The sequence below is a fragment of the Carica papaya genome, chromosome 2 (genome assembly GCF_054855325.1).
Source record: "Carica papaya isolate Zhongbai chromosome 2, ASM5485532v1, whole genome shotgun sequence".
Classification (NCBI taxonomy): domain Eukaryota; kingdom Viridiplantae; phylum Streptophyta; class Magnoliopsida; order Brassicales; family Caricaceae; genus Carica; species Carica papaya.
In genome coordinates, this window is record NC_142310.1 from 15,317,623 (window position 1) to 15,329,316 (window position 11,694).

General features: G+C 37.7%; 1 protein-coding gene across 1 annotated transcript; it reads left to right on the forward strand.

The window, feature by feature from the left end:
- Positions 1-8,175: 8,175 nt before the first annotated feature.
- Positions 8,176-10,264, forward strand: LOC148268802 (uncharacterized). Its single transcript, XM_088212141.1, has 2 exons — positions 8,176-8,487; positions 10,178-10,264. The coding sequence occupies exons 1-2, from the start codon at positions 8,176-8,178 to the stop codon at positions 10,262-10,264; spliced, it is 399 nt and encodes a 132-aa protein (XP_088068267.1).
- The last annotated feature ends 1,430 nt before the right edge of the window (positions 10,265-11,694 follow it).

The following is an 11,694-nucleotide window of genomic DNA, read 5'->3' on the forward strand; positions in this document are numbered from 1 at the left end:
ACTGCCACCTCGCACAGTGCACTGTCACCCACCTCGGGTGGTGCATCGCTGCCGTTGATGGAAGAGACCTTCCTCCTTTATTTTTTGTGCCAAGAATCTTTTTCTCTCTCTTCACTGAATTTTTCCACTTGGCACAAATCTAACAGCTCAAAATTTCTATAAATAGGGGACCCTTCATTCCCATTTTTCCCACACTTCCATTCTTCCACTTTTCAAGAATTAGAGAGAGAATGAGAGGAAGAAAAAAAGAACGACGAGAAGAAATTATCAAGTTTGGGTAAGAAATTTGGTATTTCTTTAAATGTCTTAAGGGATATTTTTAAATAAAAAAAAGATTAAAATTGATAATTTGTAATTCTGCTTGTTTTGCATGCTTTTGTGTTTGTAGGTTTAATAAAGTGAACTGTTCTTGATTTCAAGCATGCTATGTGATTTAAAGACACTCGATGATTTGCATGTAATTAAAATAATTTGAAACTAATAAGGTTACTTGAAAAATAAAAGAAACAAAAAAAAAGAAAAATGTAGAATGAAGCATGAATGGTCCAAGTATGTATCTATATTGACATGCATAATGCATCAAGTGTCTCGTTAGGCTTTTTATCTCTAAGGGGTATTTGTTTCCCTAACCCCATCTGGGATATCTATTTCTTCCTCCCCTATCTAATCTAGAAAGACGTAAGAGGATCGCTCTCTGTGGATGACAGCGTACTCTTTAACAAGAGTGGTAATGCGAATATCTATTAGAGGTCACTTTTGACTAAGTATTGTCGTGACTATAGAATATATGATAGGACCATATAGTTGATATGGCCGTGGTCGTAGATCGTACCATGGTTTGGCAAGGCAGAAATGTGCCTGAGCAAGTTGCCGTTATCTATATCTGATTTGGTCATTTCATATGGGTAGTTGGAAATCAGTATCTGCATTAGGAGATGGAAGTTGTAATGACTTCACGAAGCATGACACAAAAATTTGAACAGTTCATGATTTATTTGATTTTCTCTATTTTTAGTATGATGTGTGTTTGTATTGATTATACTAACATGATATTTCTCCTAATAAATAAATTATTTTCATAAGGTAACATAGGTCTACAAGTAATCAAGCGATAAATATGTATGTTAGAATAATTCACCTTTTAAACCTTACGATGTTAATTAAATATTATTTTCCTTACTAAGCATATGAAACTCACTCTTTCCATGCTCCCCCCCACCAGATGAGGAAGAAAATGAGGAACCACTACTTGACCTACCTATTGAAGTTTATGAGGATTCCATGGATCCACAAAACTTTAGTATATGATCATTCCTGCGCTCTAATGAGTCCAATAGCATAGTGAAAGAAATGGCCCTCTTTTGTATTTTGCAGCCACTTCTGGCTTCAGTTATATGTATGTAATTGGAACTCATATATTTGTAAGGGATTTGTATTAATTTGCTTCACTACATATAATTTTTATCATGTACTCGTTATTCTATTTCTGTATCTGACACCCACATGCCTTAATTAGCATTTGGGATGTCATAAATGGCATCAGAGCAGAATTACACATATCAAATCCCTTACATTGAGGTGTTAGGGTGAAAGACCCTTAGAGTACCTAGGAAGAATAAGTCATTTTAAAAAAAAATTAGACCACCAACTTGGGTCTTCCTTTCTTTTATAGGAATGACGCGAGGAAGACCATCCATAGAGCGTACTAAGCGATCTGAAGCCCTGGATCACCCGATCAGGGTTGAATTTATTGAACGCTTCTGAGCCATCCAAGGATTGACTGCAGCCATAGGACAAAATCAAGCCAACCCTTATCCACCTCCTGCCCCAGACTACCTAATGACCGAAAGGTCCATTTCCCACAACATAGTAGAGTTTAGGAAGCTTTACCCGCCGCATTTTGAGGCGGCCCTAATGCCTTAGTAGTCAAAGCTTGGATCCTATAGATAGAGAAGCTTTTCTCTATCCTAGACCTGACTGAGGAACAGAAGATTCCCCTAGCAGCTTTTATGCTCAACGGTGAAGCCGAACACTGCTGGCGACTTAAGAAGGAAGTCCTACCTACCTCTACTACTTGGGAAGTTTTCATGGATGTATTATTTGACAACTTTTTCCCTACCTATGTCTGAGAAGAGAATGAGAAAGAATTTTAGGACCTCCGCCAAAATAATCTGACAGTTGCCCAGTATGCAGCCCATTTTGTCCAACTGTCTAGGTTAGCCCCTCTAATGCTCACCGAAAGTCAAAAAGGTAGAAAATTTCTAAAGGGTCTTCATGCCGACATTAATGATCGAATTGTGATGTTGAGACCCAACTCGTATGCTGAGGTGCTAGAATATGCCCAATTAGCTGAAAACCTCATCTCGGCCAAGCACCAATGCATTATCCAAGTCCATATCCAACAACAACAACCCCAACAGCTTAGAAGGAGATTGTCTAACCCAGTAAGCAGCCACCCTGATAAACGAACCAGAGTTGCCCTTCCCCCTACTTTGCCTCTACCTACGGGTCAGCTTGCCCGACTTATCCAACCCTGTAGCATTGTGGTCACTCGTATGGTGACTTACCCTGTTGGCATATAAATCACATATGTTATTGGTGCGGAAGCACCCAACATCTTATAAAAGACTGCCCCCAACGATCAAACGACGTGGCTAGGCCTATAGAATAAGGTCGTGTATACCACCTAAATGAACCCGGTGCTTTCCCCACTCTTGTTCTCATCTAGGGTATGATTTCTATTCATGATACTTCTACCAAAGCTTTGATCGATACAGGTGCTACTCACTCTTTTATTTTATATGCATTTGCTTGTAAGCTTGACATTAGGTCAGAATCTTTAGCGAAAATATTAATAGTATAAACTCCCTCTAGGGGATTATTAGAAGCTCACTCTGCATATAAAGATTGTCAGATAAAAGCTTCAGGGATAGAAGTATTTGTGGATATCATATTGTTACATTTTTCAAGATTTGATGTGATATTAGGAATGAACTAGTTAGAAAAGTATAGAGCAATAATCGATTGTGAAAGTAAAATTATAACTTTGCAATCCTCGAAAAAGAAAAAGAATTTATTGTTATAAATTTTCCTAACAATTGAATAAATAGAAATATGGGTGCTGATCCTGCTGTGTGTTCCACACTAATTGTTTGTAATTTTTCAGATGTATTTTCCATTGAACTTCTTGGTCTGCCTCCCCCACGAGAAGTAGAGTTCCTAATTGAATTACTGTTTGGAACATAGCCAATCTTGAAGCCCGCTTATCGTATGAACTGTGCTAAGCTTGCAAAACTAAAAAACTAGCTTTCTAAACTAATTACCTGAAAGTTTATCTCCCTAGTCATTCTCCTTGGGGCCCTCCATATTGTTCATGAAAAAGAAGGATGGTTCCCTCAGACTCTGTGTGGATTACCGGGAACTCAACTTAGTAATAATTAAAAGCAGGTACCCCTTACCTCAGAACGACAACCTCTTTGATCAATTACAAGGAGCCATGGTCTTCTCCAAGATATTCTGAAGACCACATTTCAGTGCAGGTACAGTTTGTATGAGTTCAGGGTAATGACGTTCGGGTTAACTAATGCCCATACATCCCTCGTGGACCTCATGAATAGAGTTTTTCGGCACGCACTAGATCAGTACATCTTCGTATTTATTGATGACATCTTAGTGTCCTCCAAGAGCCTGGAGGACCATGCAGTACACTTGACTAAAGTGTTGGAGACCCTTCACCAAAACCAACTGTATGCTAAGCTTAGCAAATGCTCCTTCTGGTTGGATCGAGTTTACTTCCTCAGTTATGTAATTTCAAGTGAAGGAGTTTCTATGGATTCGTCCAAGGCTGAAATAATAATCAACTAGAATCTGCCCACCAATGTGGTCGAGGTATGTAGTTTTCTTAGCTTGGTAGGTTACTATAGACGATTCATCGATGGATTTGCTAAACTTGTTGCTCTATTGACCCTACTCACCCCAAAGGGCATACCATTTGTCTGAAATTATGAATGTAATGAAAGCTTCATGGAATTGAAACATCTTCATACCTGTATTTCTGTGTTGATCCTCTCTGATACTATTGGAAGATTTTAGGTCTACTATGATCTATCTCATATTAGCTTGTGGTGTGTCTTCATGCAGTATTGTAGAGTAGTCGCTTATGGGTCCTGACAATTAAAACCTCAGGAGTGAAACTACTCACCCATGACCTGGAGTTGGCAGCCATTATCTTTGCCCATAAAATATGGTGTCATTACCTGTTTTGTTAGACTTTTGATATTTATACTGACTATAAGAGTTTGAAGTATATTTTCTCACAAAGGGAGTTGAATATGAGATAGAGACGCTAGATAAATCTCCTGAGGGACTATGACTGTAAGATCCTCTATCACCCCAATAGAGAAAATGTAGTCGTTGATGCACTAAGCCAAAAGAAGTCTGCAGTGTTGGCCCAAACAATGGCCTCCAGTTAGAAATTGATGGATACTATGTAGATGCTCCACCTTAGTTACTATGGCAAAGGCATTTATCTCACTTAGATCTGAGCCCTGCCAGATCTCTTCATAATAATTGAGGAAGCTTAGTATATGGACCCATAACTCACCAAGAATCTAGTTAAGTTTTCTTCTGACGAATTTCTTGATTTCAGGATTTTAGATGATGGACTGTTTAGATTTCGTAACCGAATTTGGGTTCCCATCATTATAAGGGCAAAAGTTTTCAATACTACTAATGCTTCTAAGTTATCCATCCATCCCAAGAGTACCAAGATGTACCAAAACTTGATGCGTCAATACTGGTGGTCGGGTATGAAGAAAGACATAGTCGACTACGTCTCTCGATGCCTTACTTGTCAGAGAATTAAGGTAGAACATTAGAAACCAGTGGTTTGTTACAAGATCTCCCGATTCTAGAATGAAAGTGGGAGCACGTAATTATGGATTTTGTCATAGGATTGCCTAGGACTTGTTCTGGTCAGAACTCTATTTGGGTTATCGTGACAGACTAACCAAGACCACCCATTTCTTACCCATCAGGACCACTAACTCCTCTACTAAATTCGCCCGTCTTTATGTTGATGAGATTGTTCGACTTCAAGGTGTTCCCTCATCCATTGTGTCTGATCGAGATCCTTGATTTACCACTTCTTAAATAGCTTTCAGGAAGCTCTAGAGTCTAAATTATATTTCAATACTGCTTATCATCCCCAAATGGATGGTCAGTCGAAATGTACGATCTAGACGTTAGAGGACATGTTGTGTGCTTACGTTCTTGACTTTGGTGATAACTGGTATGAGAATCTTCCCCTATGTGAATTTGCTTATAATAATAGTTATCATTCCACCATCGGCATGGCTACCTATGAAGTATTGTACGATAGGCCTTGTCATTCTCCTACTTGTTGGAGGGAAGTGAGAAACCAACATCATTTAAGACCGAACTTCATCCAAGAGACTATTGAGAAGGTTGCGATCATTCGCAAGAATTTGCCTACCACCCATAGCCGTCAGAAGAGTTATGTTGATAATCATAGGCGACCCTTGAAATTCACCGTCGAAGACCAGGTTTTCCTCAAGGTTTTCCCCTATAAGGGAAAGATGCAATTTGAAAAAAGAAGAAAGTTAAGCCCTCGTTACATGGGACCTTTTTAGATCAATGAGCGCATTGGACTCATGGCGTAATGCCTTACTCTACCCCAAGAGTTCATGGGTTTACATGATGTTTTCCACGTCTCGATGCTCAAAAGGTACCACCCCGTCTCATATCATTCCTCACAATGAAGCCCAGATACTAGCTGATATGATGTATGAGAAAATTCTTGTGAAAATTCTTAGGTAGACCGACAAGGTCTTACGCAACAAGACGATTCCCATAATGAACGTACAGTGGCAACATCATACCCCGAAAAAAGCAACGTGGGAGTTGGAAAATGAGATGAGGGAGAAGTTTTCGGACCTGTTTGAGACAAATTTGGGAACCAAATTTTTGTAAGGTGGGGGGTATGTAAAACCCCACCCATAGTTGTGCTTAATTAATTTGGAAAAATTCTATTTATTCAGGCCTTTAGGTCGCATTGAACTCATTTAATTTACTCCACAAATTATGATCGTAATTCCTGTATTATGCAAATTTTAATTTATTTTGATTTTATTTAATTTTATTTAAATTTTAGTTGATATTATTTTAATTTGTTTTAGTTGATTTTATTTTATTTTAGTTTAATTAAAAATAAATTTCGGAAAAAACAGAAAAAACAGAAGGAAATCCTGCGGGAAAGAAAGCAACCCGTGCATGTACCTGAGCATTGTGCGCGCGCGCGTGCGCACAATAGGCACGGACGTGCGCACTGCGTGCGGTGAGGGGTTAGCCCTGCGCGCATCTTATCGAGTGTAGATGGGCCGTATGCGAGTCACCTCACGCGTAGACAGGCGCTGCACACTCTTCGCGTGCCGTCCGCGCAACAAGCATGCGCGAAAAGGCCCCTATGCGCTTCGGGCCTGCGAGCGTGGCGCCCAACATGCCAAGGCCCTGAATGCATTGTAGGGTTTGCTGTGCACCTGTAGGCTAGCCTGCAGCACGCCGAGGGGGCCATTACTGCCTTAGGTAGTGCACTGCAACCCACCTTTGGCGGCATGCGGCCACTGCCGGTGGAAGAGACCTTCTTCCTCCGTTTTTCATGTCTGAACATCTTTTTCTCTCTCTTCACTAAATTTTGCCACTTAGTCCAAATCCAATGGCTCTAAATTTCTATAAATAGGGGCCCTTTCTTCCCATTTTCCAAGAATTCCATTCTTCAACCTTTTAAGGATTAGATAGAAAGAGAGAAAATGATCTAGAGAGAGAAGGAGAGGAAGAAAAGAAGAATGTCATAAAAGAAATTATCAAGGTTTCGATAAGGAAGTTAGTATTTCTTTAAATGTCTTAATGGGTATTTTTAGACAAAAAAAAAAGAGATTAAAATTAATAATTTGTAATTTTGCTTACTTTGCATGCTTTTGTGTTTGTAGGTTTAATAAGTTGAATTATTCTTGATTTCAAGCATACTATGTGATATATAAACATTTGATAATTTGCATGTAATTAAAATAATATGAAACCGATAAGGTTACTTGGAAAATAAAAGAAACAAAAAAAAAAAGAAATTTGGAATCAAACATGAATGGTCCGAGTATGTATTTGTATTGACATCTCTTAGAGGTATTTGTTCCCCTAACCCCATCTGGGGTATCTATTTCTTCCTCCCCTATCTGGTCTGGAAAGATGTGAGAGGGCCGCTCCCTGTGGATTAGGGCATACTTTTTGACGAGAGTGGTGAGGCGAATATCTGTTAGGAGTCACTTTTGACTATGTACTTTCATGATCATAAAATATATGATAGGAACACTATGGTTGGTACGGCCATGGTCATAGATCGTACTATAATTTGGCAAGCCAAAAATGTGCTTTTACAAATTGTCGTTATCTGTATCTGATTTGATCATTCCACATGAGTAGTTGAAAATCTGTAACTGACTTCAGAGATAGAAGTCGTAATGACTTCATGAAGCATGAAACAAAAATCTAAGCATTTCATGATTTATTTCATTTTCTCTATTTCTAGTATGATGTGTGTTTATTTTGATTATACTAACATGATGTTTTTCCTAATAAATAAATTGTTTTCATAAGGTAACATAGGTTTACAAGTAATCAAACGGTAAGTATGTATGTTAGAATAATTCACCTTTTAAACCTTATGATGTTAATTAAATACTGTTTTCCTTTATGAGCATATGGAACTCACTCTTTCCATGTCCCCCCCCCCCCAGATGAGGAAGAAAATGAGGAACCGCCAGCTAGCCTACCTATTAAAGTTTATGAGGATCCCATAGATCCACAAAACTTGAGTGCATGATCATTCGCGCACTCTGATGAGTCCAATAGCATAGTGAAAGAAGTGGCCCTCTTTTGTATTTTCACATTGTATTTTGCAGCCACTTCTTGCCTCAATTATATGTATGTTAGAATTCATATATTTGTAAGGGATTTGTATTAATTTTCTCTACTATATATAATTTTTATCATGCACTCGTTATTCTATTTCTGTATCTGATACCCACATACCTTAATTAGCATTTAGGATGTCACATTTACTGTCCAAAACCATTAAAAGAGTTATGTTGACAATCGCATGAGATGGAGTTCGTTGTTGGCGACCAGGTATTCATTAAGGTCTTTCTCTTTAAAGGAGCTATAAGGTTTGGGAAGAAACAAAAGTTGAGCCCCCAATATATTGGCCCTATGGAGATTTTGGAACGTGTTGGCCCCATGGCATACTGCCTCTCTCTAGTCCGAGAGTTCATCGGTGTACATGACGTCTTCCATGTCTCTATGTTAAAAACGTTTCACCCTAACCCATATAAGATTATTCCAATTCAGAAAAGTCCTGTCAGCTCTAATCTAGCATACGCAGAGTACCTGACTGAGATATTAGTATGGACCGATAAGGTATTACACAATAAGAGGATCCTGATGGTGAAGATTTGATGGCAGCATCACACACCAAAGGAAGCTACATGGGAATTGGAAGACAAAATACGGAAGAAATTTTTGCACCTATTCATGACAATTTTGGAGGATAAAATTTTTTAAAGGTAGGGGGAATGTGACACCATGACCTTTGTGCTTCATGTGATATTAAGACTCCATTTTATTCTGGGCTTTGGCCATTTAAATTTATGTGTTGTAAAATTTTGTGTCTTATTTTATTTTATTTTGAATTTTTTGTGTCATACAACAAGCACACGATGCCATCACGCATGAGGGCTTAGCCTTACGTGCGTGTAAGCACCGTTCGGGCCTGTTGGCTTGCAGCGTTCGTGCCAGCCCTAGTTTATCGCGCGCGGCCCATTATGCCCCACGCTGCCAGCCTATTGCCACCTGCTGTCGGCCTACCACCAACCTGTCGCCACCGGTGCCCACCTACTACCACGATCATTGCTGCTGCCGCTGTCGTTGTCTCAAGCTCCATGCCGCAGCTGTTGCCATTATTGTCGCCTTAAGAGCCGTGCCTATCTTGATTGATTGACATTGATGATGTCATTTTTTTCTCTCCTTATGGATTCATGACACGTGTTGCTAATCCAAGGGTTCTCTCTCTTTATAAATTGGACCTCCTCCCCCACTCTTACTCACCCATTTTCACCTTTAAACACCAAATTCTAGAGAGAGAGAGAGTTAGAGAGAGAAGGAAAGTTTAAAGAGAAGGGGGACTAACTTACAAAGTGTTGTCAGAATCAGTATGGGATTCAGTAACTTCTTGCACATTCTAAGATGCATTTTTTAAGAAATGAATGTTGATTTTACTGCATGGTTGTGGCATGACTTTTAAAGAAAAGAATGTTAATTTTATTGCATCACTATAGCATGGTTTTAAGAATGTGGTGAGTATTAATTATGATGATTGCTTTAATTATGCATGCATTGTATAAAGGCTTAGTTGGTCATTCCATAAATGGATTGAAATGCAATTGATATGAGAAGAAATTACATGAAATTATTGACATAGCATGGATACATGAAACATGAATTAATCTGTTAGACTATTTTATCTACTTCTGTTGTCACAACCCTGTCTGAAAAGACGTAAGATGACCACTCTTTGTGGATGACCGCATGAAAATGCGTAGGATATTCTAGGACTATTATGGAAAAGTACGGTCGTGGTCATAGTCTTTAAGACCACAGTAGTTGGCACGACTGTAGTAATAGATCGTGCTTTGGTGTGGCGAGCCATAAATCAGCTATGGTGTGGTGAGTAGCAAATCAACTATGGTGTAGTGAACCACAAATTTGCTATGATTGAGCAAGTCGTAAGTAGCCATTAGAGTCACCACAATGGTAGTTGGGAGTCTGTATTAGTCAGTAGATAAAATGTTGTAACAGGCTTCGCGCGAAATATAGTACATGACTTAATAACAATTATTGCCTAATTTGTTTGATTTTCTCTTTTGATGTCTTTACATTATTTGATGATCTTAATATTAAATGCTTTTCTTACATCCATGGATCGTTGAAAAATGATAAGCAGTAAAAGGTATTTCCTTAAATGCTTTTAATTTTATAAAATTTTTTAGTTATGTCATTTTAATATTGTATGCCTTAGTGAGTTTCATAAAACTTACTCTTTCTATGCTAGGCCCTCCCAGATGACGTCAAAGAGGATGTTTGCGATGAGTTGTACAAGTTACCCCTTAAAGCTAACATGGATCTCGTGGATCCATGATCGTTGACAAGTGCATGTCTTGTTCCCCACTCTGATGAGTCCATTTACATAATGATAGAAGTGGCATTCTTTTGTATCTTTTTTAATTTTGTATTTTGTTGCCACTTCTGTCCTCAGTTGTATATGTAATTTGAAACTCACATATTTTGGAAGGGATTTTGAAATGTAAAATTTTTTGCTGCGTATATTCTATCTGATGCACTCATATTCTGTATTGATATCTGGCAACCTTATGTTATGATTAGTATTAGGGATGTAACAATTTTCTATCTAATTTCTATAATTAATTCAAGAAATTTATTTTGTTATATTTAACAGAGCCTACAACTATAAATAGATATTTAATTCATCATACTACTCATTCAAGTATCAAATCAATAGAATACGACTTTTAGCCTGACAACTTGATAGGTTTCTTCAACCTTCTTACTATGTGGGAATTGGTGTCTATTTATCAATATAACTTGTGGCATTTTCGTCAATCTCTTTTTTTTAGTTGGTTTTAACTTATCAAGATTTTTCTTTTGACGTTCTAATCAATCTATTTATTCGTACTACCTTAATTCCAATCACAGGTCGATTGTAGGTCAAGTAGGGAGGGTTTATCTAATATTAAGTTTTGGTGCTAACTTAAATTATGTGAGTTTTTTATCACATTTTTTATTATGAGTTCCCCATCACTTTGTTTGTTTTCAATCTAAAAAGCTTTGAAGAAACAAAAAAGAAAGAAGAATGACAAAACACAATGGAGGAACTTGCAGTAATTCAGAGGAATGATACTTGCAAATTGGTGGATATTCCTAGAGACATGAAAGCCAATGTAGTTAAATGGGTTTTTAGAACAAAATTTCAAGCAGACGAAAACATAAAAAAAAAATAGCACAACTTATAGAGAAAGACTATTTCTAGCAACAGTTGTAGATTATGGTCACATTTTCTCTTGTAACATGATTTGAGACCGTGAAGACCATTCTACACTGGTTCCATGATTATAGTGGCTAGTGTTTCAGTTCGATGTTAAATCTATATTTTTAATAGGTGACTTGCAAGAAGAGGTGTAAGTAGCTCTACCCAAAGGATTTATTATTTGAAGGTAAAAAGGGAAACACGTACAAGTTATAGAAAACACTCTATAGGTTAAAACAGCCTCCACGAGCATGGTACAACAAAATAAACTCTTACTTTCTTGATAATGGCTTTAAAAGAAGTACGAATGAGTCCAATATTTATGTGAAGAAGCAAGGTAAAATGATATTCTCATTATTTGCTTTTATGTGGATAATATGATTTATGTGGGTTCTTCTTCTTTTCTCATTAATAAATTCAAAGCTTGCATGAACGAAAAATTTTAAATGTCAGACATAGGAGAGCTATACTATTTTCTTATGCTAGATGTGAAGCAAGTTAAAGATATCATCTTTTTATCAAAA